Source organism: Sapajus apella, unplaced genomic scaffold (genome assembly GCF_009761245.1).
Source record: "Sapajus apella isolate SASKATOON/1434 unplaced genomic scaffold, GSC_monkey_1.0 scaffold85, whole genome shotgun sequence".
NCBI classification, from domain to species: domain Eukaryota; kingdom Metazoa; phylum Chordata; class Mammalia; order Primates; family Cebidae; genus Sapajus; species Sapajus apella.
Window position 1 is genome coordinate 3,321,976 of NW_022437025.1, and position 22,854 is coordinate 3,344,829.

Here is a 22,854-nt window from a genome sequence, read left to right on the forward strand (position 1 = left end):
CCCGCCCTCCTGGCCCAGCCCAGGGCCCCGGAGCTATTTTGAAAGTGACCCTGGGCTGGGGCGCCGGGGTGAGCGCGCGGCGCGGAACCATGACAGAAGATGACCGAGGCGGCGCTGGTGGAGGGCCAGGTCAAGCTGCGGGACGGCAAGAAGGTCGGGGCGCGTCGGGGGCGCGGGGGTGGGGGCGCGGGCGCGGGCGGCGGCTCACGCTCCCCCCTGTCCCCGCAGTGGAAGAGTAGGTGGCTGGTGCTGCGCAAGCCGTCGCCCGTGGCAGGTGAGCGGGGCGGGCGGGTGGGGGACGAGGGGCGTGGGGGCCTAGCGACCCGGGGCAGCGATGCCAGCGCGCCCGAAATAGCCGCTGCCGTCACCCCGCCGGGAAACCAGAGCCCCGCGCGGACCCAGACCAGGTACCCCTGGGAGCGCAGGTGGGGGCCCCAGAGAACCCTCCTTCCAGAAGGGCAGACTGAGGCCCGAGGGCTGCCTGGCAGCCCTGGAGGCGGAGGGGACCCGCCCTGAGCTCCCCAGCAGAGCAGCAAGGGGCACCCCAGAAGCGAAGCCCCACGTGCCTGAGGGTTGAGCTGTGCTTGTGCGGACGCTCGGAGCAGGGTCCGGGAACCAGCCTCCAGGGGTGCTGTATGGGTGGCTGCGGTCCCCGGGTCCATCCCAGGCAGAGCAGAGGCTGGGCTGCGGCTGGCTAGGGGCACGGTGACTTCCGGGAGGAGACAGGGGTTCCCTGCAGTCCTCGCCTTGAGCCAGCACCCCAGCTTGGGGAGGGCCAGTGAGGAGCCCCCAGGTTTGGCAACCCTGGCGCCTGCAGCGCTGGGCCTGCAGGGAGGGCTGAGCCGGGCCTGCAGCTGCTCCAGGGGACAGGTGCCACGGAGCCAGCCAGGCCCCGTTCTGGGTGGGATGCTGGCCTGCGGGCGTGGGGGGCTGCACGCCACAGGGCTGCCAGGGCGTCCTCCAGCACGGGTGGCGTGGCTTCCAGGGAGGGTGTGGGGCGGGGCCTCCTGGGTCCCCTCTGCAGGCTCTGGGGAAGCTGCTTCCTGCCTGGCCTCCGCCTCCCCTCGCAGAGACTGTGCGGCACCCTGGTCACTTCTCACTCAGCTCTCCGTACCCAGACCTCTTGCCTGGAGCTGTGGGGGCACCATCAGAGCTTGGGAAGGTGTCTGTCCCCTGGGGCTACAGGGGACCTGGTATAGGAAGGGGTGGGGTCTGGGCAGAGTGAGCCGCCAGGCTGGGGTGGACCAGAGCCTTTGGTCAGCCGTGGCTGGGCTGGGGCTGAGGGGGGGCGGGTGAGGCTTGGTGGGCGGTGCTGGGCTGGGGCCGGTGCAAACCCTCCAGAGAGGTCCCGGCCCAGGAATGCACCTGGGACAGCTGCCCCCAAGAGTAACAGAGAGGGAGAGGTCTTTGTCCCTCTTGGAGGCTTTTCTTTCTGGATCAGAGTGTCCCAGGAGGCAGGGCTGGCCAGCCTCAAAAGGATGCGCTCCCAGGGCCTGGTGAGTGTGTGTGGAGGGAAGGGAGTTTGCCCAGGTCCCGGGCAGGACACTGTGAGTCTGCAGGTGAACATGGAGGCTCCCGAGTGTCAGCTCGGTTACCCTGTCCCCTGCGCAGTTGAGATCTACAGCCTGGGGAGTCTGGAGCTGGGTGTGGGCCACCATGGGGGTGACATGGAGTCGTGGAAGGTGCCCTGTCCCCTCTGGGCGGATGTCCATTCCCAGACTTGCGGCCAGGTGTCCCCAGCACCCACTGGCTCCCTGTCTTGGGACCCATCGCTTTGGACACCTGATTTCTGTGTTGGTCACTCCAGCAGCTGGGCTGAAACTGACACCCTGTGGGGTTGCCGGGAGGTCAGTGAGATGAGTCGACAGGACAGGGCAGAGTTCTCACGCCCACCTCCCCACCCCGACCAGGCCAGCCTGGCACCTCCTCTAGGCTCTTCGCCCTGGCCCTTCATGAGCCTCCCTGGATGCCACCCCCTTTGCCTTCACCCGGCTGCCTTCCCCTCAGCGCTGGAGACCACCTCCCCCGTGGATGGGCCCGGCGTGGGGGGAGCAGCTCCAATCTTGGACGGACGGCACAGCCCCGTGCTCCCAATGTGAGGGAGAGAGGAAGGGCCTGTCTGCTTCCTCGTAAGAAGTGCAGGATTCTTTTGGTTAGCAGTGGTGACTTCCTTCCGGGAAGGGCCCAGCTGCGCAGCATTTCCACCGGCACCCGCTCCTCTGTGCGCTTTTCTCCATCATGAGCACGTCTTTCTCTCGTGGCAAAGTGTGGTTAGGAATGAAAGGAAACACCTTTTATGAAAGTGCGCCCGGCCTCGGGGTGGGGCGGTAGGGTGCCCTGCAGTGGGAAGTTCCTCGAGATCTCCACCTCGTCCTTGATGTGGAAGGCGTGTCTGCATCCCTGCTCCAGGCAGGGCCCCGGAGACGAGGGCAGTCTGTCCAGTCGTGGTGAGGGCTCGCTGCTGGGGATGCGCACACCGGCACCTGGCCCAGCCCTTCTCTGCTTCCTCCCTGGTGCAGTGGCTGGGGTGGCCGGGGGAGTGTTCATCCGCCAGACACTTGGAGGGACCTGCTGCCCCTGGGGGCTTCATCCAGCTCAGATAAGTCACAGGAGAGGCCCGAGTCCTGGAGCTGGCAGGCTCTTGGAGTTGTCATGGGCAGGGAAGTCGAGGCGCCGAAACCTAAGGGATCCGGCCCGACACGGACTGCTGGGCACAGCCCTCTTCCCTGCCAGTCCGAGCCTTGCTCCCACAGCTGGCCGGAAGTTCCACGCCTGCTCCCACGCTGACTGCTGGCGCCTGCTTAGTCTCCCCCGTCCCTGCTCTTGGTTCGAAAGCTGAGTTTCTGGAGGGCAGGGGTCCCCCATGTCTGCATTGACCTCAAAGGCGGCTTGGTGGGACAGAGCCCGGCCTGCAGGAGGGACCCCATCATATGGTCACGGAGACAGCGCACTGCCAGGCGCCGCCTGGCAGGTGCCTGTGAGCCAGTAAGCTGCCCCACGGCTGGTGCTGTGCTGGGGCGCTGCCTCCGAGTGGGCAGCTCTGCTAACGAGGGGCTGGGGTGGAAAGTGGGCCGGCCCTTCCTGAGCGGGCCTCCTGGTGGTGGATTTCCTGTGCTTCTGCCTCCTTCCCTAAGGGACTGGGGCTGACATCCCAGCTCCGGGCTGAGGACCCGGCGTGGGCACTGGCCTGGTTCTCCTCTCCCCGTGGAAACATCAAAAGGGCGAGCTTCCCACAGCCCTGAGTCAGGACGGGGAATGGTAGAGCCTGGTGTGGCTCTCAGCTCCACGTGTGGGCGTGGTGACCTGAGCGGCCCCTGCCTGTGTCCTCAGCCACTGACAGGGGTCTTGTTAGGGCGATGGAGAGGTGGGCATGAGGGCCCAGCCCTGGCATCCGGAGCCTCACCCTGGGCTGCCCTGCTGATGTCTGTGCTCTGGGGGCACAGACCGCAGCCCCGACACCTGTGCTGGACAGACGCGCCCTCACGTGCTTCCTTCCCAGGACTAGGCACTGGACCCTGGTCCCGTGTGTCCTGGCTGTGGCCTGGCCGAGGAGATACCAGCAGGCCGGCCTGGTCGGTGGCCCCCCCCCCGCCCCTGCCCAGCTTCGGGGGTGGTTCCAGGCTGCTGCACCCCCAGCAGGGTCCCCTCAGGCTGCTGCTGCCTGCCTGGCTAAGGACACTGCCACAAGGTCAGTGTGACCTCCACGGACGATGTCCCACAGCCGCTTCTGTGGACTCCCATCGTGGTCTGTGTGGGCGTGGACCCCCCACTGTGCCCCCTGCCCGCAGGCGCCCCCCCTTCCCTGGGCCACCTCGCCTGCCGGCCTGCTCGCTCCGTCTTCCCTGTGTCTCCCCTCCTCCCTCTCCCCGCCGCCCTCCCCGGCTCTCCCCTGGCTGTGAGGCCTTCCGTGTGCTCATGACTCCACGGTTATTTTTACTTCTCCAGACGCCTGCGTTCAGCTGCCTGTGCATCGCTGCCCGGCGTCTGGTGGCTTCTCAGCCTCCTGAGTCCAGGAAAGACCCCCGACCCCAGCCCCACCCCGGAAGGGTCCCCAGGCATCCCTCCACCACCCATACCCGGGGCTCATCCTGGATTTCTCATTGTCCTCGCCCCACACCTGCCCTCCAGACATCCCCTCTAGCCTGGGGGGCTGGGCGTGGCAGGTGATCATGCATTGCTGGGGCCGGAGGCTCTACGTCCAGGTCACCACCGTGGCTGCCCCAGCCTCCTGGTTCCCTTTGCTGCAGCCCCGCCTCAGCCTGCAGGGAGCCTCCTGGACAGATGCAGGAGCCACTGTGGCTTCTGCTGCTGCCCTGCATCCCATCACACAGCAGCCAAGGAGGGCTGTGACATCCAAGCCAGGCCAGGCCCCCTGTGCTCCAAGCCCTTTAGTGCCACTGGGGCCTCGGAACAAAGCTCTTTTTTCTGATCCCCAGGCCCATGGGTCCCAACCTGCCTATACCTCGATCTACTGTCCCCTCCTTCTTGTGTGACCTGGCCCTTCAGTCTCTGAAGAGTCCGCGCTGCCCTGTCTCTGGGCTTTTGCACTGGCTCTTCCCTCTAACACAATCCTGTTCCCTGTGGGGCTGCTGGGTCAGGTCCTTTTCTCACTCAGGAGTTGGTCAGCTCCCTCCAGGGAGAGCCCCCTATGTGCAGGGAGTCCCCTGTCCACTGTCCTTGGGTCACCTGTTCTGGTTGTCTATGGAGCATTTTCCTTGCCCGTTGGTCTGTGTGTGTGTCTGTGTGTGTCTGTGTGCCTATGTGTGTGCCTGTGTGTGTGTCTGTGTGTGTGTCTGTGTCTGTGTGTGTGCTTGTATGTGTGCCTTGTGGGTGCCTGTGTGTGTGTGCCTGTGTGTGTCTGTGTGTGTGTGTCTGTGTGTGTGCCTGTGTGTGTGTCTGTGCGTGTCTGTGTGTGTCTGTGTGTGTGCCTATGTGTGTGCCTGTGTGTGTCTGTGTGTGCCTGTGTGTGTGCCTGTGTGTGTGTCTGTGTGTGCCTGTGTGTGTGTGTCTGTGTGTGTGCCTGTGTGTGTCTGTGTGTCTGTGTGTGCCTGTGTGTGTCTGTGTGTCTGTGTGTGCCTGTGTGTGTCTGTGTGTGTGTCTGTGTGTGTGCCTGTGTGTCTGTGTGTGCCTGTGTGTGTGTCTGTGTGTGTGTCTGTGTGTGTGTCTGTGTGTGTGCCTGTGTGTGTGTCTGTGTGTGTGTCTGTGTGTGTGCCTGTGTGTGTGCCTGTGTGTGTGTCTGTGTGTGTGCCTGTGTGTGTGCCTGCTTTCGGGGCTTTTGTGGGCCTGACCATTTCCCGATCTTGGAGTCAGCTCCATCAGGGCTGGGCTTTGTTCCCTGAGTCCTGAGCTGCTCACAGAGTTCAAGTGCAGTTGGCATTTGCCGAATGAGCTGAGTAGACGGCCTTGGAGGACCAGGTGAGGCTGGGAAGAAACCAGAGAGAGTGAGGGGGCTCCTGGGGCCCAGCCGGGGTCTCTCGGCACCCTGAAAGGGCCAGCAGGACTCTGCCATGGCTGCCACCTGCCTGATGTATCTGCCCCACACCTGCATCCCCTGCAAACGGCCATGCCCCAGTTCTGGGAACCGCCTGCCCTACTTGTTGCTCCAAGTAGGGCAAGAGCTGCTAGAGAGCAGGTGTGGGCTGAGCCGGGGGCTGTGTGTGGGAGTGTGTCTGTGTGTGCACATGTGTGTGAGTGCATGTGTCTGTGTGAGCTTGAATGCATGTATGCATGTGCCTCTGTGTGCAAGTGTTAGTACCTGTGTCTGCATGGGGTACCTCTGTGTGTGCCTTTGTGTGTGTGTGTATGAGTGTGTGCCTGTGTGTGAATGTGCATGTGCCTGAGTGTGCATGTATGAGTGTGTGCGTGTCTGTGTGTGCATGCATGATTGTGGGTGTCTGCGTATGTGCATGTATAAGTGTGTGTGCCTGAGTGCACATGTATGTGTGTGCCTGTATGTGTGTGCATGTCTGTGTGTGCATGCATGATTGCGTGTCTGAGTATGTGCATGTGAGTATGTGTGTGCCTGTGTGTGCATGTGTGTGCCTGTGTGAGTGTGCATGTAAGCATGTGCCTGTGTGTGCATGTATGTGCCTTGTGAGTGAGTGTGTGCCAGTGTGAATGTGCATGTGTGTGTGTGCATGCATGTGTGTGCCTGTGTGTGTGCATGTATGAGTGTGTGCGTGTCTGAGTGTGGATATATGTGTGTGCCTGTGTGTGTGCATGTATGAGTGTGTGCATGTCTGTGAGTGTGGATGTATGTGTGTGCATGTCTGTGTGTGTGTGCGTGTGAGTGTGCATGTATGAGTATGTGCCTGTGTGCTTGTATGAATGTGTGTGCCTGTGTGTGCATGCATGTGTGGCCGTGTGTGTGTGCATGTATGTGTGCATGTCTGTGAGAGTATGGATGTATGTTCCTGTGTGAGTGTGCATGTATGTGTATACATGTCTCTGTGCATGTCTGTGTGTGAGTGTGGATGTATGTGTGCCTGTGTGTGCACGTGTATGTGTGCCTGTGTGTGTGCATGTCTGTGTGCATGTCTGTGTGTATGTGTGCATGTATGTGTGTGCATATGAGTGTATGCCTGTGTGAGTGTGCATGAATGAGTGCCTGTGTATGTGTACATGTATGTGTGCATGTCTCTGTGTGTGTGGATGTGTGCCTGACTGTGCATGTGTGTGTGTGCATGTCTGTGTGTCTGAGTGTGTGCGTTTGTGTGTATGTGCCTGTGAGTGTGCGTGTGTGTGCCTGAGTGTGCATGTGAGTGTATGCCTGTGTGTGCATGTATGTGTGTGCATGTCAGTGTGTATGTATGAGTGTGTGTACATGTCTGTGTATATGTGTGTGCATGTATGTGTGCCTTTGTGAGTGTGTATATATGAATATGTGCGTGTCTGAGTGTGTGAATGTATGTGTGCCTGTGTGTGTGCATGTGTGCGCATGTCTGTGTATGGGTGTGTGCATGTCTGTGTGTGTGGATGTATGAGTCTGTGCCTGTGCGCATGTGTGTATGAGTGTGTGCATGTCTGTGTGTGTGGGGATGTATGTGTGCCTGAGTGTGCATGTGTGTATGCCTGTCTGTGTGTGCATATATGTGTGCCTGAGTGTGCATGTCTGTGAATGTGAGTGTGCACGTATGAATGTGTGCCTGTGTGTATGTATATGTGCATGCCTGTGTGTATGAGTGTGCATGTATGTGTCTTTGTGTGTGAGTGTGCATGTATGTGTCTTCGTGTGTGAGTGTGCATGTATGTGTGCCTGTGTGTGTGCATGTATGTCTGTGTTGCATGTATGTGTGCCTGTGAGTGTGCATATACAAGTGTGTGTGTCTATGAGTGTGTGTGCATGTATGTGTGTGTGCCTGTGTGTGTGCATGTATGAGGGGGTGTGTGCCTGTGTGTATGGGCATGTATGAGTGTGTATCTGTGTGTATGTGCATGTATGAGGGTGTGTGTGTGCCTGTGTGTGTGCACGTATGAGTGTGCATGTGCCTGTGTGTATGTGTATGAGGCTGCATGTGCGTGTGTGTGTGTGCATGTATGAGGGTGCGTGTGTGCCTGCTTGCTCCCCATGGGTCTCCATGCCTTGGTTGGTCTCTCCTGGCGCCTCCTCGTCTGTCTCCTTTCACCATCATGATCCGGTGTCCTCCACCCAGCCCTGTGCTGCCTGCCAGAGCCCCCGGGTCCCTCTAGGTCCTGCAAAAGCCTTCCAAGGCATAGGGTGCACAGCAGCTGGAGGTGGGTGGGCGGGACCGATGGCGCTTCCTCAGCAAGGGACAGTGTGTGCCCCTTGCTAAGCACTGAGGAGGGCCATGCTCCCTCTGAGGTTCCCAGAGAGGCTCCTTTCTGCCTCTCCAGCTCCTGCCGACCACAGGCGTCCCTTAGCTGTGGCCGCAGCGCTCCAGTGTCTGCCTGCATCCCATTCAGGTGACCGTCTTCCCTGTGTCTGTGCCTCCTGTTCTGTCTCTCACATGGACACTTGCTGCTGGGTTCAGGGCCCACCAGTCCAGGATCCTGACCCTGATTATGTGTGCAGAGACCCCGTTCCCAAATAAGGACATACAGGTTCTGGGGTCGGGAGTGGACACGTCTGGCTGGGGGCCACACTCAGCCCCCTGCATGTAAGTGCTCCTGGATTCTCAGGCGTTCTCAAGATGCAGGGTGTGTCTCCAGAAAAATCAGACAGGTCGAGGGGGGACGTCTGTGAATCAGAGAAAGGCCTGAGGGTCGAGCGTGGGGTCAGCATTTGTCCTGCCACCTGCAAGATGTCCTGGGTGGGCCTGGCTGGCTTGTGTCGCTGGCATGAGGCAGTGTGAGAAGCTGTCGTGGCAAATTCAGCCCTCAGCCAGGAGTCGCCCACTGTGGTCTCTGGGCCAAATCCTGCTGGAACCTGTTTTTGTAAATACAGTGTCACTGGCTCCCAGCCATTCCTGCACACGTCATCTGCGGCTGCTTTCAGCTAAGTATCAGACGGAGACTAAGCCCCGCAAAGCCAAAAAGGTGATGTCGGACTCTTCACAGGCAAGCCCGTGACCCCAGTCCCGACTGGATTACTGGGAATGTAGCTTGTTGAACAAAGGAGCTGCGGGCGGGGGCATGGCGGGGACTGGGTGCCATCAGGTGGAGGAGCAGCCGCAGAGCTGTTATGGCGAGCTCCGGCTACGCTGCTGTGTCGGACTTCCCTTTCTGGGCCAGGCGTCTTGCTTCCTGTCTCGAAATTTCCAGAGGGGACCAGGACATGGTCTGGAAAGCCTCGGCTGGGCAGGCGGAGCCCTGTGGGTGCGGGGCGAGGGGCTTCTTTCTTGAATTGGGAATGCCCAGCTTTTTCCTAGCTGTAAATGTGTCAGGCCCTGCAGACAGATTCTCTGACGGGAAATGAATTCCCCGGCCCCGAGCCCACACCGCGCCTGGCTTTTGTGAGCACCATGGGTGTTCACAGGTCTGAGGCTGCTTTCACACAGCCAGGGTGGCGACAGCAAGTAGTGGCCACGGAGCCCATGTGGCCCCAAAAGCTGCACTGCCTGCCCTCTGGCCCCTTGCAGAGGGAGCTTGCTGACCGCTGGCCCCGAGGTCACACAGGCCCCCGGCTCTGCGGGCGGCCGCCCTGTGGCCTGGGGGTGGCCATGGCACAGGAGGGAAGCTGAGCCCTTGTCTGAGCTCTTCTCTGGACACCACTGCAAACATGAGTGCCTGAGTCAAGTTCATTTGGGATTTTGGTTCTCACTTGAGTTTTTCAGAGCATCAGATGGACACGTCATTCTGCAATCCTTTTTGGGGACATTCTCCCCCAGCCCCTCTTGTGTGTGCACAGGGATCTGGGGCGTTTGCATGAAGCCCCAGAACCTACTCCTCACTGAAGCCGGGTACCCGGCTGCCGGGGCCTAGGTGGGAGGCGGCCTGGCCGTCAAGCCTGGACTCGTGCCGGGAGGGCTGGGAGTCTTCCTGCGCCATCCTCTCTGCAGCCCTGCAGCGCCTGCGGTTCACAGCTGTGTCCCAGGCCCAGGTGCTTCTCCCAAGGCCACACGGGGGCTGTGCTGTGATGGGTTTGAGCTGCACCCGGCAGAGCGGATGGTACCCACTGGTTGCTTGCAGTGACAGTGACATTGGAAAATAAGAACGTGGGGGTGGGGACGGGGACCCGAGTGACCCTGGAGGGTCCAGGAGGCAGAACGCAGGCAGGTCCCCAGCAGCTGAGGAAGACGCCAGGGCCTGCCGTGCTGGGCAGTGGCGGGTGAATGGGCATGGGACCCAAGGCCCCTCAACCTCCCCACCTTCTGGCGCTGAAGCTCAGCCACACGCTGGAGCTAAAGGAACCAGGAGGGGCAGTAGGTCCAGAGGCAGCAGGGAGCTGGTACAGGTGTGGCTGGCAGGGTGGCAGGGACAGGGCAGGAGGCCACAGCCATGGGGCAGGTCCCACACTGGGACCCCGAGCCTCTGGCCACAGCTCCTACAGCCCTCAGTGTGGCCCAGGGGCTCTAGGACCTGAGGCAGGGCGAATCTGCTGGCGAGTGTCCAGAACCCAGTCATGGGAGCCAGCGTCAGGGGCCGGGTGCAGCCACGAATGTTCTGGGGCCATTTCTGCCCTGGTGGCCTGTGGGTCTCGAAGTGGGAGGGGATCATCCCATTTTGTATACCAGGAGACAAAGCCTGGGCATGGCTGGGGGGAAGGGATCACCCCATTTTGTATGCCAGGAGATGAGGCCCGGGCATGGCTGGGGGAGGGCATCGCCCTGTTTTGTATGCCAGGAGATGAGGCCTGGGCATGACTGAGCGGCTTGCTTAGGGTCATGCCCCCAGCCTGGGTCTCTGCACTGTCACGGCCTCCCTGGGGACGCTGAGGACGAGGGCGGCGGTGCTGGCTGGCATCCCTGACCGCCGTGCTCCCTGCAGACTGCCTGCTGATGCTGGCCTACAAGGACAAGTCGGAGCGTGCCAAGGGCCTGAGGGAGCGAAGCAGCCTGACGCTGGAGGACATCTGCGGGCTGGAGCCCGGCCTGCCCTACGAGGGCCTGGCCCACACGCTGGCCATCATCTGCCTGTCCCAGGCCGTCATGCTGGGCTTCGACAGCCACGAGGCCATGTGTGCGTGGGATGCCCGGATCCGCTATGCGCTTGGTGAGGGTGAGTGATGGGGCCGGGGCGGGTGGCGGGGGAAGGGGGGCTCCCTGCTCTATCCTGGGGCCCCTCACCAACGTGGGCCACAGAAGTGGAAGTGGCTCCAGGGACCGGTGCAGGAAGATGGGACATTCGTGGACGCCTTAGGGTGGGCTGAGCTCTAGCCTGGGGGTGCCCACGAGGGTTTGGGAGGGGAGTCTGCTGGGCTGTGGTGTCTTTAGAGCTCCCTGGCTTCACCATTAGTTACCACTGGAGCATGTAAACCAGGCTGGTGGCCTCTGGAGGGGTGTGGCCTCCCAAAGCCCTGCCCTTTGCTTCCCACACGGGACAGTGGAGCCCAGAGCCTGGGTAGGAAGGAGAGCCTCAGGCTGGGCCATCCCTCCCCAGCTTCCCCCATACAAGAGCAGAAGCAGGGGAGGGGCTGGAGGGGAGGGAGGGAGCAGGGCAGGGAGTGCTGTTGGAGGGAGCTGGCCCTGGAAGAGCTGCAACCTTAGTCCCAGCCCTGCAAGGGCTTCAGATGGGTGCGTGGGGGCCTCTGGGGCTGAGCTGCCCTGGGGCTGTGAGCAGAGGTGGGTGATGCTGGGCCCCTGGGCACTCAGTGGCAGAGCAAGCATAACCCTGCATCTCCTGAGAGACGAAAATCAATGCCAAACACCTGTAGTGAGCAAAACAGTAAAATGTCAACCAAGTGGAGTCCTGACCCTACACGGAGGTGTCCACTCCATAATCCCAGCACCGCCGCTGCCTTCCTAGCACTTTGGGAGGCTGAGGTGGGTGGATCACCTGAGTCCAGCAGATAGAGACCAGCCTGGGCAACGTGGCGAAACCCCGTCTCTACTAAAAATACAAAAATTAGCTGGGCATGATGGCAGGGGCCTGTAATCCCAGCTACTTGGGAGGCTGAGGCGGGAGAATCGCTTGAACCTGGAAGGTGGAGGTTGCAGTGAGCCGAGATCACGATGTCATTACACTCCAGCCTGGGTGACAGAGCGAGACACCATCTCAAAAGAAAAAAGTGAAAAAGAGCTGAGAGGTGGAGGTGGCAGTGACCTGAGGCTGCACCGCTGCCCTCCAGCCTGAGCCACAGGGTGAGACCCTGTCTCAAAAAAACAAACAAAAAAGCTTGCTGTTTGATCAGTGTGGTCTCTGCATGACTCTACTTTGTAAACTATTGATTAAAAGACCCGGGCCCTTGATGGCTGAGGTCTCTGGCCTTGGAGGTGAGTGCCTCTCCCCCAGCCTCGGCCCCAGGGCAGCAGTCCCCCCTGCCCCACTGAGGGAACAGAAGCGGGGGGGTTAGTGGGAGAAGGTGCAGCCGGCGGTCTCTGCAGGAGGGTACAGGGGAAGGAGACATTAGGAGGGAAGAACTGTGCCTTTCCAGAAAGTTCTCCCATTGGGAGTTCCTTCCAGTCCAGCCTGCCTGAGCAGCATGGCTCTGCTTCCTTCCTCTGCTGGGGCAGGGCCATGGCACAGCTAAATCTTCATGGAACACGGCCTGACAAGGAGGCGCCCATGGCTGCATCGGAGGAGGCAGAGGAGGGGGGTTGGGATGGGAACCGGGTCCCTTTTGCTCTGGAGGTTGAGATGGAGCCGGTGGGGCCCCTGGTGGGGAGGCTGCTGTCTGTCTGGATGCTGACCTGGGAGAGAGGTGAGGCGGGGACGGCGCTCAGGACCACTGTCCTCTCCGGGGCTTTCAGGGGCTGGGCAGAGGCAGTGGGCAGGACCATGGGGGTGTCCAGGGATCGGGCAAACGGCCGCCTGGATGGAGAGAGGACCGCAGTGACCTGAGGGTCCCGTGGCCAGGCTGGGGTTGTGGTGCAGACCAGACTCTCCACATCCTAGCTGGAGGCTGGGGCTCCCTGAGCCTCGGTTTCCCCTTCTGTGACGGGGCCATGCAGCTGCCCCACGCAGAGGGAGGCTTCCTGGGGAGAAGGTGCCATGAGCGGGAACCCAGCCAGGGCACTCACCAGCCCTGCCCTCACCCGCACCTCGCAGGCTGGTTTGGGTGGAGGTCCAGGGTCAGGTCCTTCTGCAGGCCCCTCTGGGACTTGCTTGCCCCTAAGCAAAGACAGCTCCTGGGAGGATGGGAGGGGGAGGAGGCCAGTGCAGCCCCCAGGACAGTGCCATTTGCTCATCCTGCTGTCGCTGGCTACCGGCTGACCCCTGGGCGGCTGCCCCTGCCCGACCCTGGTCCCCCACCTACCCCCATTTGGCCCCTGCTCCTTCCTACCCCGGTCTGGGCCCTGCCCCCCGGCCTGGCCCCTGGCCCCCACCCCTGCCTCCAGCCTGGCCGATGCCCCTGCTGCCTCCTCCGTGATGCCCTCTCGCCCCGCCTGCCCACAGTGCACAGGTTCCATGTGACGGTGGCTCCCGGCACCAAGCTGGAGAGCGGCCCAGCCACCCTGCACCTCTGCAATGATGTCCTCGTCTTGGCCAGGGACATCCCGCCGGCTGTCACGGGGCAGTGGAAGCTGTCTGACCTCCGGCGCTACGGGGCCGTGCCAAATGGATTCATCTTTGAAGGCGGGACCAGGTGTGGGTACTGTAAGTACGGGCGCGTGGGGCCACTGGGCAGCGGCGGCTCGGGCACTCCCCACTTCCCCTGAGAGCTGCTGGCATCCGGCTGGCAGACCCCAGGTGCAGGCTGGCCTGCTGGCATTTTCGGAACGCCCCAGCGGGGGGACAGCGTCTTCCCACACTCGGTGTCCGAGGTCCTCTGCCCCAGGAACCTCAGTGTGGAGCGTTGAGTCTGGGCCTCTGCTGCCTCCGCTCTTCCTCACTGGAGGGAGAGGGCTGGGGGACGGGGAGGAGCCCAGGGTCACAGAGCCTCAGGGCTGCTCATGGCCAGATCTCATGAAAAGCAAAAAACAAAGAATAAATGCGTTTAGCGCAGAGTGTGAGCTCCCACATGAGCGCCCACGGAGACATGTCCCTGGACCAAGAATTCCTTGTGGACCTGCCAGCCACCCGGCCTGTGGGCGGCCCAGAGCTGCCCTCATGTCCCCAGTGAGGTGGCCAGACCATAGGTGGGGATGGCCTGAATGCTTTGTGTGTGTGACGGCCTGACAGCTCCCCCAGCCCACCATGGCCAGGGGAGTGAGGGAAATGGGAGCAGAAAGCCCCCGGCTGTCTCCAGGGTGCTGCAGGAGCTGGGGTGCTCCAGCGACCCCGCCCGCTTTCTCCTGTGTTAGGTGCAGACACGCCAGGCTGGCCTGTGGACCTGCGGTTCCCTCGGAGGGCGTGACGCCTCCTCTCTTCTCTCTGGAGGGGCAGCTGTTCATCTGCTGGGCTGGAGGGGGCAGAGGGGCCTCCTGGGGGCCTGGCGTGGGGCTGAGAGGGCCGGGGGACTGCACGCGGCTCACGGTGGCTGGGGCTCTGGGGGCGCCGGGATGTGTCTGGCTAGAGCAAACACAGGCAAGGACACGGCCATGCTGGCCACCTGCGCCCTCGTCCTGCAAAGGCCAGCTGGGGAGCAGGCACAAACCCACCCGGGAGCTGCGTGCTGCCACCTTCTGCGCTGGGCTCTGGGAACAAATCCAGCGGGGCTTGCTGCAGGAGCCAGCCTTGTCGGGGCCTTTGAGGAGGCGACATCTGACCCTGAAGGGGGGCAGGGAGCAAGGCTCAGGCTCCACCGAGGCAGGCGGTGTGCAGCCAGCTGCAGGGGGCTCTTGGGGTGGAGCTGGCCTGGAGGCTCGGCCCCTGGGGCTGGCGGGGCCACAGCCAGAGTCCAAAGGGCCTAGACCGCTCCGGGGTTTGTGAGCCACTGTGGACGGGCAGGGCCGCTGCCCACACCAGCTGTGGGCTGGTTCGGAGGGGGGTTCCCAGGACAGTGAGGACACCTTTCGGGGTCCCATCTGCTGGACGGGCCCCCCGGCTGGAGGTTCAGCAGGGAGGCTTCAGGAGTGAAGCCTGAGGGGGCTGTCCTCTGTCGCGTGGGAAGCAGGAGCTGCGGTCCGTAGTCCTGGCACGGGCAGCCTGTCTCGTCTGTGGTGTGCTAGGTTTGGGGGTCCCTGCAGGATGGGGACCCATACCCTCCTCTCTGTCTGTGGAACTCCTTGGCATGGGCAGGTAGCTGGCTGGGGTGGCACCTCGCGCTCACCCTCTCAGCTGGGGCAGGGCGGGAGGACCCGTTTCCTTGGAGACCTGTTTATTTTGTCTGGGCCATAATGGAATGGAGTTACGGGATGTTTTTCCACGGAGGCCTTGGATGTTCACGTGTCTGCCAGACTGTGGGTGGCCCCTTTGCCACTGTGCTTCTCCCCAGGGCGAGGCTGCTGTGATGTCTTCCTGGGCTGCCCGAAAGCCAGGGTGGGCTCTCGTAGGGCGTCGGCTGCCTCTCCGGGGCAAGCTGTTAGAGCAGCCCCCTCCGCAAACCCACAAACCGGGCTGGCTCCGCAGAACCCGAAAACGGGGGCTTACCCCAAAAACCCACAAACTGGATTGTCCCCACAGAACCCGAAAACGGGGGCTAGCCCTGTGGAACCCGCCTCTGCAGCTCAGTGCTGCACGTTCTCGTCCCCTGTGGGACCCTGGGCTGAGAGAGGAAGGGCTCTGGGAATTTCGTTACCGACGGCCACACACCCCGCAGGGCAGGTGGGTTCTGGAGGCCAGGATGGAAGGCTTGACCCAGCCACCCCTCCCTTGCCCCGGCGGCCCTGCTGGGCCCCGTCCTCCTGGAGACAGGCATGGCCCCCACCCTGGCTGGTTTAAGCTGGATCTTAGTTCTCGACGCAGCCCTGAGCGCAGGCTGTGTGGCAGGAGGGACCAGGCGTCTGAGGCATGTGTGGGCAGCCTGGGGCCTCCTGCGGGAGGGAGCGGCAGCTCGGGTGGTCCAGGGGCAGCGGCATCAGCTTCCTGGGGCTTCTGTAGCAGATGACCCCCAGGAGAGGGCTGAGGGTCCAGAGTGGATTCCTTCTGCAGCCTGGAGGCTGGGGTCTGCAGGGTTGCCTTCTTCCAAAAGCTCTCGGGGAGGACCCAGGGTAGGGTCCTTCCCTCCCCTCCAGCCACTGGTGGCCCCGGTGGTGTCGGGTCTCGGCTGCGCTGCTCGGCTCTGCGCCTGCTGGCACCTGCCTGTACCTCCTCTTCCGTCTCTTGCAGTCCCTGGACTTAGGGCCCACCTGGATGACCCAAGATGACCTCATCCCGAGAGCCTCAGTTCCATTGCAGAGACCCCCGTTCACAGAATGGAATGGAATGGAAACACATTTTCTAGGCCACCCTTTGGCCCACAACTGGGGCCACCAGGATGGAGAAAGATCCAGAATCTGGATCCCAATGGGTCTGTGGGCCTCGTTGCTTTCCGTCTGGAGGTTGCAGCAGGGCTAGAGTCGTGGGAAAGCCCTGGAAGGTCCTGGGTGTAGGAAATTTACACTCCCTCCTTGCCCAGGGACAGGCCCCAGCCTGGCCCCTAGTCCCCAGAACCGCCTCAGTTGGCCCTACCACAGCCAGCTCTGCAGACAGCAGAGAGGGCCACCCTGGCCCAAGGCGACACTTCACTCATCCTGAGACGCTGGGCATGGCTGCACATCCCCGGTGCCCTGGTGGGGGTCGAGTGGAGACAGGCCTGGCTGGGCGTGGCCCTGAGGGTGGGGGGGGTCCTCTTTGTGGACCGCCACCTGTTCAGAATGGGACAGGAGGTGGCTTGGTGGCATTAACCTTGGTCCCCAGTGTGGCCCAATTCCCTAGGTCTCTGTTGGTCATGGGCCTGTGGTGTGGACTATGGGAGCTTGGCCTAAGTGCACTTGGCACGTGGTGGGTGATGGTCTGTGGACAGCTTAGGGCTGTAGGCTCCAGCCTCACACACGAGTGACTGGGCCCCCCCCGCAGGGACTGATGGTCCGTGGTGGCGAGTGAAGGAGAGAGGGGGCACTCACCCTGACAGGCTCAGCCTGCAGCACAGAGGGCGGGGCCCCGGAGAGGCTGAGCCCACGCGGAGTCTGGGAAGGGAAGGCTTTGGAGGGCAGGGGACGCTTGAGCTGGGCCTGGAGGGCGAATGGAAGCTTCTGGAGGTGCCCCTTTTCCCCCTTACCCGTTCTCTCCAGCTGCTTCCAGTCCAGGGACCACATCTGCTTCTTCATCCAGCCTCTGGGGACCACAGGGAGCGTTTTAAAACCATTTTGACTTTTAAAAATGAGTAAAGGATGTGTCTGGGTGTGGTGGCTCATGCCTGTAATCACAGCACTTAGGGAGGCCGAGGCGGGCAGGTCACCTGAGGTCAGGAGTTCAAGATCAGCCTGGCTAACATGGTGAAATCCCGTCTCTGCTAAAAACACAAAAATTAGCCTGGTGTGGTGGCAGGTGCCTGTAATCCCAGCAACTCCAGAAGCCGAGGTGGGAGAATCGCTGGAACCTGGGAGTCAGAGGTGGCAGTGAGCCGAGATCCCGTCATTGCACTCCAGCCAGGGCCACGGAGCCAGGCTCCATCTCAAAAATAATAATAATAATAATAATATTAATAATATTAATAATAATACGTAAAGAATGAAAACCACCGTCGGGAGGCTCTGGCTGCGTCTCCCAGCTCTGGAGCGCCCCCTGCCAGCCGCCGTTGGCCACTGCATCCTGGACAGTGCCAGTGCCAGCGCCAGCCCCGGGGCGGGTCCCTGAGCTGGGACAGCAGGGAGCGCCTTCCGTGGGTTCTCCTGGCCGAGCGCCGGGCCCAGGGATCAGACGGCCAGGCCTCAGAGCCCGCATGAGTCGGAATGAGGCATTTTCAGTCCTTGGAGGGTGTGGGGGAACCAGGAGGGATGCAGACCCCATGCTGGAGCATTGAGGGAAGCTCTCTAGAGAAGTGAGCCTCATGCGGTTTCTGCAGGGTGCATAGGAGTTAGTGCAGCTGCCAGAAGACATCTTTGAGCACGAATGGGTGCCCGAAAGGCACGTGTGGGAGCCCTGTTAGGTGGGGATGGGAGGCGTGAGGGTGCAGGAGGAAGAGGAGTCAGGGCTGGGTTGCAAAGGTTGGCTAATTGGACCGCCACTGTCTCGAAGTAGCAGGGAGCCATTGAAGGTGTTTGAGCAGGGGAGTGTTTCATAGCTAATATCAGCCCCATGGTGCAGTTTGGCGTGGAGGAATAGGCTGATACGGGCCAGAGAAGGTTCTGGTTGTGGTCCAGATGGCAGAGCGTGAGGCTGACCCAGGCAGCAGCTGCCTGGTTGGTGGGTGGGGGGTCGCCCTGTGGGTTCCAGGAATGCTAATCAGGAGGTGATTGACAGGGGAGAAGGGGGCGGCCCAGGAGGAGTGCCTTCTAGAGCCGTGCCCCTGGGGGTGGGGTGGCTGTGGCCAGCGTCCAGGCGGCAGCGTCCGGCACAAAGGCCCTGCCTTGGTGGTGAGGGGAGGGGCATCCAGGAACTGGGGTCCTGACCCTGCCAGTCTCCACGAGTGGAGCCTATGTTTAATCCGCTCTGCTGACTCAAGTCTCCTCTGGGTCTAGGGCCACCTATCACATTTCCGAGAGGTCTGTCGTTTATTTCTTTCCCCTGCCTGGAAGTTTCCACTGCGCCGAGTTCCTCTGTGGCCCACTTGGTGGGGGCCCAGGCTGGCCGTGGCAGCTCCTGGGAGCCGGCCTTTCGGGGATCCCTCATGGGTCTCAGCGCTCAGCTGTCTTAGTGCATTGCCCTGGCCCCTGCCAAGAGGTGTCCTGCCATCCCCATTTTACAGGGGAGGAAACTGAGGCATGAAACCATCTGCCTGCCCTGCTGTTCCTGAGGCCAGTGCTCCGTGGCCGTGACGTGGCCCAACCATGGCTGCTCCTGCACTATGCACTGCCCGAGGCTGAACTTGGGGTCCGAGGGAGGGGGTCCCAGATGCTGCCCCCTTCCTCCCTCGTGGCACCAGAGGCCAGGCCTTCTGCCCCCTCTCTTGGCAGGGCCAGCAGCAAGGTGGTGTCCAGGGGCAGGAGCAGCTGCGATGCTCCACACTGGCCGGCCGTGGGCAGCCCCACCACACCTCCTCCCGGGGCACGTTCACTCCAGTCTGTCCCCTGGGCAGAAAAGCAGCCCTGGGCTACGTGGCCTCAGGAACGGGGGATCAGCCACACAAGGAGCCTCATCCCACGCCTCCAGACACAAGGATGTGAGCTCCTGGACCTGAGTCTGAGCGCCAGGACTTCCGGGGTACTACAGGGCTGACCCGTGTCTTTTGCAGTCCCTGGCTGGGGCTCACATCTCCCTGAGCTCTGTTTCCTCATCTGCATGGTGGGGACCCTGAGTCCCTTCTACAGGATGCTAGGGGAACCGGTTGTGTGTGTCAAATGCGGCCAGGCTCCCAGCCTTGTCCCCACTGCCCCCACAAGCCTCCCTGGGCAGGACTGATAAGTCTCGATAACAAGACCCTCAGCCCTCCTGCCCCCCCAGGGCCCCCCCCCCCCCCCCCGGCCCCCCCTGCCCCCAGGAACCCCCTTCCCGCCCCCTAGGGTGCCCCCTCCTGCCCCCCAAGGCACTCCCTCCCAACCCCCCAGGGCTCCCCCTCCCACCCCCCAGGGAGTTCCCTCCTGCCCCCCAGGTGTCCCTGCTCCGGAGTAGCTTGGCAGCCTCTTGTGCACTTGGGAGTGGCCCCACCTGGTGGGTCTTGGGCTGAGGGGGGCCTGGAGCCTGGGAGTGGGTGTCAGCTCTCAGCCCTCCTCTGCCCTCCTGAAGCAGCCCTGTGTGCCTGTGGGGACGCGGAGGGCGCCCCATGCCTCCCTGTTGGGGGCTGAGACATCCAGGACACCCTGGACCGGCTGGCAGCAGGACCCTCGGCTGGCCCTGTGCAGGCTGTGCCCAGGCGGGTGAGCACCCACTGATGCCGCAAGAGGGCCGGTGGCAGAGGGAGGAAGGCAGGTCGTGGTGGAGTGGCCTCTGCGGGGCCTTGCAAAGCAACGTGTCCACTCTGGGGAAGTTGTAATCAGCCCACTGCTCTGGGTGGAGCCCAGGGACGTGGTGACCCTGTCTTTGGGAGGCCCTGTCTTTGGCTGACACTGCCGCACTCTGCTCAGGAAGCTTTGGGGTCAGTGCTGGGGCTGCTGCACCCCTAAGGCATTTTGAAGTATGTGTGTGTGTGTGCATGTGTGCCCGTGTGCACATGCGTGTGTTTGCGTGTGAGTGTGCATGCATGTGCCTGCATGCATGTGTGTCTGTGCCTGTGTGCATGCCTGTGTGCATGTGTGTCTGTGCCTGCGTGTGTGCATGCCTGTGTGCATGTGTGCATGCCTGTGTGCCTGAGTGCATGTGTGTGCACAAGTGCATGTGTACGTGTTTGCGTGTGTGCCTGTGTGTGCCTGTGTGTGAGTGCATGTGTGTGCATCTGTTTGCATGTGCAGGCGTGTGTGCGTCTGCATCTGTGCATGTGTGCGTGTGTGTGTGTGTGCATCTGCATGTGTGTGTGCATGTGCCTGTGTGCCTGTGCATGTGTGCATGTGTGCATGCCTGTGTGCATGTGTGTGCACGCATGCATGTGTATGTATGCGTGGGTGCCTGCGTGTGCATGTGTGCGTGAGCCTGTGCGTGTGTGTGTTTGTGCGTGTATGTGTGCAGGATTCCTTGTCACAGTAACTGTGGGATGCCCTTGACCTGCAGAGAGGTGGCTGCAGGGGCACCGATGCTCTGCCTTGCGCAGCTTCGTCCTGCCCGGATGGTGGCCCGTGAGAGGCACAGGGTGCAGAGGGTGAGGGAGACGTGGATTTGTGCTGGCAGGCAGCCCTCACCGCCATCCCTCCACAGAACGTTCTCATCCTCTCACTCACCCCAGCCCCCTCCCCAGCCCCTGGCACCCCCACTCGAATTCCTGTCTCTGTGAGTTGGACAGCCTCACGTGAGTGGGGTCACACAGGGTCTGCTCCTCTGTGACAGGCTCGTTTCACTGGCACAGTGTCCTTGAGGTCCCTCAAGCTTGTGGCCCACGTCAGAACTGCCTCCTTCTCCAGGCGGCACCCAGTTACACTGAGGGGCGGCCATGTGCCTGCACATTCCTCCGTGGAGGGACACGTGGCCTCTGCTTTGCTGCCTTTCAGCTGCCGAGAATCGGGCTCTCACATGTCTGTGGGTGCTGCTTTCAGTCCTTCGGAAGGACGCCTAGAGGTGGACTGCCAGGGCACACGGGAATTCTGTTCAACGTTTTGAGCAACTGCCAGACTCTTCCACAGCAACGGCCCCGTCTTTTTCCCAGCAGCCACGGGCAAGGGTTCCCGCCTCTCCATGTTCTTCCTGACACTTGGCATTTTCTGTTTTGTTTTTGTTTTATTTTTGTATTTGGGTTTTTTTTGCTTGTTCTGATAATAGTCATCCCAGTGGGCATGAAGTGGTCAGATGAAACTTAAAACTCAATGTTGAATATGAACTTGTTTCACTGAACTTCGCTTCTAACAAAATCAGGGCACAGAAAAGTGAAATTCTAATTAGTGGACATTTTACTCTGCCAGGAAACCCTGAGCAGAATAACCTCCCGAGGGGCTTGGTGAGCTGGGCCAACTTTCTGATTCAAAGCGTAAGCCGGGCAGGTCAGTGCTGCCTGCACAGAAGCTTTCTAGAATCTTCTCAGACTCTTCCAGTGCATGATCTTTGTCAACAAGGGGTGACACATTGATGTTTGTTCTCTGAGGAGCTGGGATTCTGAGCACTTAATGGCACCCAGGGGCACCTGCTAGGGTACCCAAGATTACTGCAGCAGAAATCGCCTTAGATGGAATTGGCTAGCTGGGTGTCTGCATGGAGGAGCGTTCTCTTTCTCGAGAATGAGTTCTGGGCCTGAGTGCAACAGCTTTTTCACTGGAGGTGTGTTTCTTTAGAAGCAGGTGCGTCTGTAACGTGGGTGAGGTTTGCCTGCAGCTCAGCAACCCCAGCCTCTGTCCAGAGTGGGGGCTGCCCTGAGCCTCGCAGGCCCTGGCCTTCTGCTTCCGTCCTGCCTGCCTCCGTGCTGTGTCTGCATCTCCCACGCCATTTCCTGCGGTGTGACACACACTCCGGAACCTGGTAGCTGCTCCCTGGCTGGCGAACCCGTGGGTCAGGGGTCCGGACAGCGCGCAGTGGGGGCAGCCCATCTCTGCCCCATGAGGTGCTGCTGGGGGTCCTTTGGGCAGTGGCATTTGGCGGTGGTGGGGCCCGAAGGCCCAGGAAAGCATCATGCTGGCTGTTGGCTGGGTCGCCTCAGTTTCCCTGCAGGAGTCTCACCCTCCAGCAGGACAGTCTGGACTTCTCAATAGGTTCCAAGAGGGCAGAGGCAGAAGCTGCCAGGCCTCTGATGGCCTTGGGGTGGGGCTGGGACAGCATCCCTCGTGCTACTTTATAGCCAGAGCCATCACTGGCTGGCCTCGATTCTGGGGAGGGGGGGACTGGCCTCCCGAGAAGGGACGGCTTCTAAGGGCAGGGGTCGCAGAAGCAGAGCGGGTGGCTTTGCTGCCGCCACACCTGTGTGATACAGCGGGGGGAAGTCCCTGTCCTTCCTCCCTTTCCCCAAACACACAGGCAAACAGGAGACACCCATGCTGTCCTGGGGAAGGGGCCGGGGCGGCCTATGTGTTCCCACCCAAGGCCAGCACTGGGGGTCCTGGTTGTCAGGCGCTTGGTGGGACACTGAGGCCTCAGACGGCGCGGGTGCCCTGCCAGCCCGGTGCTTAGGCTGCTGGCTGGGACAGCAGCAGATGGTGCTCTGCCCCAGAGGAGGCACCTGTGACAACATCACAGCAGGGCTGTCGGGGTCAGGGGACTGAAGGGGGCCAGGAGCCACGAAAAGCATCATGAAAGGTGGCGTTACATGGCCTGGGTCTCCACAGGTCAGGGAGCATTCTAGGTGGCCAGGGGTGTGGAGCAATGGGGACAGTGGCCTCCTGAGTGGAGTAGTCAGGCCGATCTGGTGTGCAGAGGGAGCTCTGAGCATTCCCAAGACTGGGGGGAGCTGGGTGGGAGCAGGGAGCCTGCAGGCAGGGGTGCAGCATGAACCCGGGGGCCCAGCCAGAGCCCAGCTGTGCCACGTCCTGGGAGGCCATGGCCCGAGACCCAGCAGATCAGCCCTGGAGCTGGGCATCTTCCTCCAGGGCCCCTGATGTCAGCTGTGCTGGCATGGATGGTGGGCACGTGGGGGGCGAGGCCGGCAGTGGCTGTGCTCCAGGCTTTGCCTGCCGATGGCGTCTCCGGGGCGAGTGAAGCTCTGAAGAAGCCCGTGGAATGCGGGCCGGCTCCACGCCTTCAGAATGTGGCTTTTATAGTCAGGGGACGCATTGTCCCTTGGCCACTGCCAGCTGTCTGTAAGCTCAGGATTAGAGAGAGCTGGGG

The 22,854-nt window shown here is 61.7% G+C and overlaps 1 protein-coding gene across 5 annotated transcripts in view; it reads left to right on the plus strand.

The window, feature by feature from the left end:
- The window catches only part of DOK7 (docking protein 7), a 39,565-nt gene continuing 16,711 nt past the window's right edge, over positions 1-22,854 (plus strand). For 3 of the 5 annotated variants that reach the window (XR_004261553.1, XM_032254038.1, XM_032254035.1), the window contains exons 1-4: positions 1-153; positions 229-274; positions 10,387-10,617; positions 12,955-13,155. Coding sequence is in view for 4 of the 5 variants with exons in the window: in XM_032254038.1 (XP_032109929.1) it covers positions 100-153; positions 229-274; positions 10,387-10,617; positions 12,955-13,155 (532 nt within the window). In the remaining variant the exon portion in view is untranslated. The remainder of the gene's footprint in view (positions 154-228; positions 275-10,386; positions 10,618-12,954; positions 13,156-22,854) is intronic. The other 2 variants (XM_032254037.1, XM_032254036.1) reach the window with 2 other exon arrangements.